Raw genomic sequence first — 3,437 nt, 5'->3', positions numbered from 1 at the left:
GATCAGATAAATATCCAATAAAACTTATTTTTTTTTGGATATAAACATCGATTATCCAAAAAAATGCGGATCAAATTAAATAATTGATTACTCAGATAAAATAAATCTAACCACTAATACAAAAACTTAAATATTGGATTTGTGCCTACCCTTAGTGAAGCCAACATTACACATGCAATCTTATCTTCTCTACAGAAATCTAGAAAAATTGCTGTAAGTATATCTAAAAAGAAAACTGATAAAAAGTATACTCCTTGATTAGATGCAATGCATTATCTCTTTTGTGACTGTACGCCAGTTGTACCCAAATTCATTGTCTTTTGTCCCGAGTAAACGATATGATTGGGGATATAGCAACTTTTTTTTTATTGTTTTGCCAATTACGACGCGACGCATGGTTCATGGACGTAACAGACACAATTAATAACTAAACTAGTAGCTGATAAGAAAAAAAAACAACTTAGGTTTGTACGCGAAAAATGTCAAAATATATTAAGTCTGTATAATTAGTCGCGTAATTTGCAAAGTTTATTATCATTCTATCTCTTCTCTCTCCCTTATATCCTGAATTCCTGATCTCGAGCTAATAAGGAAGAAAGAAGAGATTGACATAGGTTTTTGTGAGAGGCGCAGGGAAGTTGGCACTGTTCATGTTGACTATATCCTAATCCAAAATAGCTCAGCCAAAGTAAATTATGTGATTTATTTAGGACTATGATATTTGGCAGGTTAGCCAAGTTTAAAGAAAAATTTAGTCATTTTTTTGTGTTTAATTTAAGATGCTTGTTACTGAGAAGATCTCTATTGGAAACTCATATACACACATTACAATATATAAAATTGTATTAAAGCCCAACTACAAGACAAGCCCAAAGCCCAAATGATGCAACTAAACCTAAGTTCCTAGCAGATGGATTTGTATAAATACTTCTCATGTTAACATTTCATGTAACTTTTGCTGTGTTTGAAGAAGCAGCCTCCTTCTCCATCTTCTATATCAAATCAAACATCTTTAATCTCTTGGTGACAACTAAAGTTTTTCCCTTTCATTTACTTCTTGCACAATAAAGCTCTATGAGCTATGTCTTTCTCTATTTCATTATCATGTCAATAAGCTCTATGTGAACACAAATCTATCTTGTTTTGAAACTGTCATCAAATTGTACCCTTTTAGGTCATTATATAATAGTCGTATATATAAATACCTCTTTGGATTTCGTTTTCTCTCTCTATGCGACTCCAAGACGATTAGGGTTTGTTCACCCTAGTATGCCGCCGTCGGTGTGGCCTCTCGTCCACCGGTGAGAACCTCTTCTTTCTCCCTCCTCTTCTTTTCTTCCATGGTTTCGATGCTGCTCCTTCAGGGTTCGGAGTCACTGTTGCTCCTCCCCCCACCTCCTGAGCCGCCGCCGTTTGTTTTTCTTCTAGATCTACTCACTGGGGTCTCTGCTCCCGACCCTCCTGATCCTCCCGACGCTTCTGAAACTCTCGCATTGGATATGTCCTCTTTTCCCTGCCACTGTTTCACCTTAGCAGCTGCGAGGTCTCCTCTTCATTCTACAACAACATCTGACTCAGCCTGTTTGTTGATTGTTTCTCTTGGAGTGAACCTTGTCAAGCCTCTGCTTCTTCCTACCAATGGTTATAGGTTTCAGATCTATAGTTTCATATGGGGAAAATTCGTTTTTTCTTCCTGTTAAGCATAACTTGGAAAGGTATGACCTTTGTGACCTCTCTTGATGTTTCTATTTGGGATGGAACGTACCTTAGATTTGGATTCCTTGTCCTCCGTATAAGAAACCATTCACGACCATTACCTCAGTATGAGGATCTTATGCTTCTTGTCAGTCATTGTTTTACTCATTATGAAGATGTTAGGCACTTGTTTTGCCTTCACTTACCTCAGTATGAGGCTCACTTACCTCAGTATGAGGTTCACTTACCTCAGTATGAGGCTCACTTACCTCAGCATGAGGTTGTTGTTCGAAATCTCTTTTTGCGATCATCACAATATATTTGTATGTTGGTAGTCTTCTCTGATGTTTCAGGTCTACAACTCAAAAAGATTAGAGATGGAGTTAAAGAAGCCAACCTTGGCTTCGTATTTTCAGACTTGTTTGTCTGGCCGTGGTGGTTCTTGCAACTCTACACCCCATTATGGTTGCAGGTTTCCTCACAATTCGAAGGCTCATTAAGATGGTGTTTGATCACCTCTGTAGCCAAGTTCCTTGCTGCCTTCTATGCATTTATTGCTGCAGCATGTTCGGGTATCAGTTCACTGCGTGTGTTCTCCAATTCCCGTGGCTTCATCTCACTCAGCACTGATTGTGTTTCACTTTTAAGTTGCTTGTGTGTTATGTTTGCTTTTATCTATGTTTGTGTTATCCGGTTTGCTTTTGATGCAGCGGTTTCTTTAGCTATTGTGGCTGTATTATTGTTTCTGTTGAACAATTCCTCTCTTGATGGAGTGTAAGTTTTATTAATGAAAGTTGGTTTGAACAAAAAAAATATATATAATAGTCGTATATATAAATATATAGTCTTGCTTGGATCATCGCAGGAGCAGCTACTCAGGAAGCATCTAAGGATCTACTACACAGGATTACGTCAACTCTCCCTGATAGCTGAGGCGCTGGCGGTAAGGGAAAGACTATTCACAGCGGCAAACCAAGAAATCTCGAATTTTTGGTTGTGTTCCGATAATCTAACGCTCATCAGATCAATCAACTACAAGATTCAGAAGAAGGAAATACTAGGGATCATCAATGACATTCATGATCTCGCTTCTGGATTTGTTTCAATTGTTTTTCTTCATATTCATCGGAAAAAAAACGAAGAGACGGATTCTTTAGCAAATGCCGTAATGGACCCTCTTGGGTTGGCCAATTTCTTTGGGCCCATTAAATGCATTATTCAGTGACAAAAAAAAAATATAAATAAATAGTCTAAAGATAATTTTTTTTTTCTTTTGGGTAAACCTAAAGATTAATTTTACGGAGCAATATTTTAAATTTGATATCTTAGGGTTCTTCAACTCTCTTTCAGTCATTCGGTGAGCCCAACTGCCCAAGTGTTCACTGGAATATAGCTTTGAGGACTCTAGAGTTGGTTTCCATCGAAAGAATCTCAACTTATCAAAGTGACAAGACTTTTATGCTTCATCTTTCACTTTTTTTTGCTAACTTTCATCTTTCACTTGAAAACATGTTTTGCATTAAAGTTATTTAAATCCGGTTCTCTATTGTATTTCTAATGTTCTGTATGCGGATTTGGTACTTAATACTTATACTAGGTAGTAACCCGCGCCTTGCGCGGAATGAGATGGTTAGATCAGCAATTTTTCGAAAATATTAGAAAGTATATATATATAGTTTGGAATTTGGGTTTTGTGTGTTTATCTTACTCTCGAACTCAATTTGTTTATCTCTCTATGGCTC

The 3,437-nt window shown here is 37.1% G+C and overlaps 1 protein-coding gene across 1 annotated transcript; it reads left to right on the top strand.

The window, feature by feature from the left end:
- The first annotated feature begins 848 nt into the window (after positions 1-848).
- LOC130507748 (putative transmembrane protein At3g54730) lies at positions 849-3,329 on the top strand. Its single transcript, XM_057002406.1, is given in 2 exon segments — positions 849-1,677; positions 1,680-3,329. Coding segments are annotated over 2 exon segments (1,131 nt in total). The 5' UTR covers positions 849-1,340; the 3' UTR covers positions 2,474-3,329.
- Positions 3,330-3,437: the final 108 nt, after the last annotated feature.

This window comes from Raphanus sativus, unplaced genomic scaffold (genome assembly GCF_000801105.2).
Source record: "Raphanus sativus cultivar WK10039 unplaced genomic scaffold, ASM80110v3 Scaffold5548, whole genome shotgun sequence".
Classification (NCBI taxonomy): domain Eukaryota; kingdom Viridiplantae; phylum Streptophyta; class Magnoliopsida; order Brassicales; family Brassicaceae; genus Raphanus; species Raphanus sativus.
The sequence above is the reverse complement of the archived record's forward strand: the minus strand, read 5'-3'. Positions and strand labels throughout refer to the sequence as shown.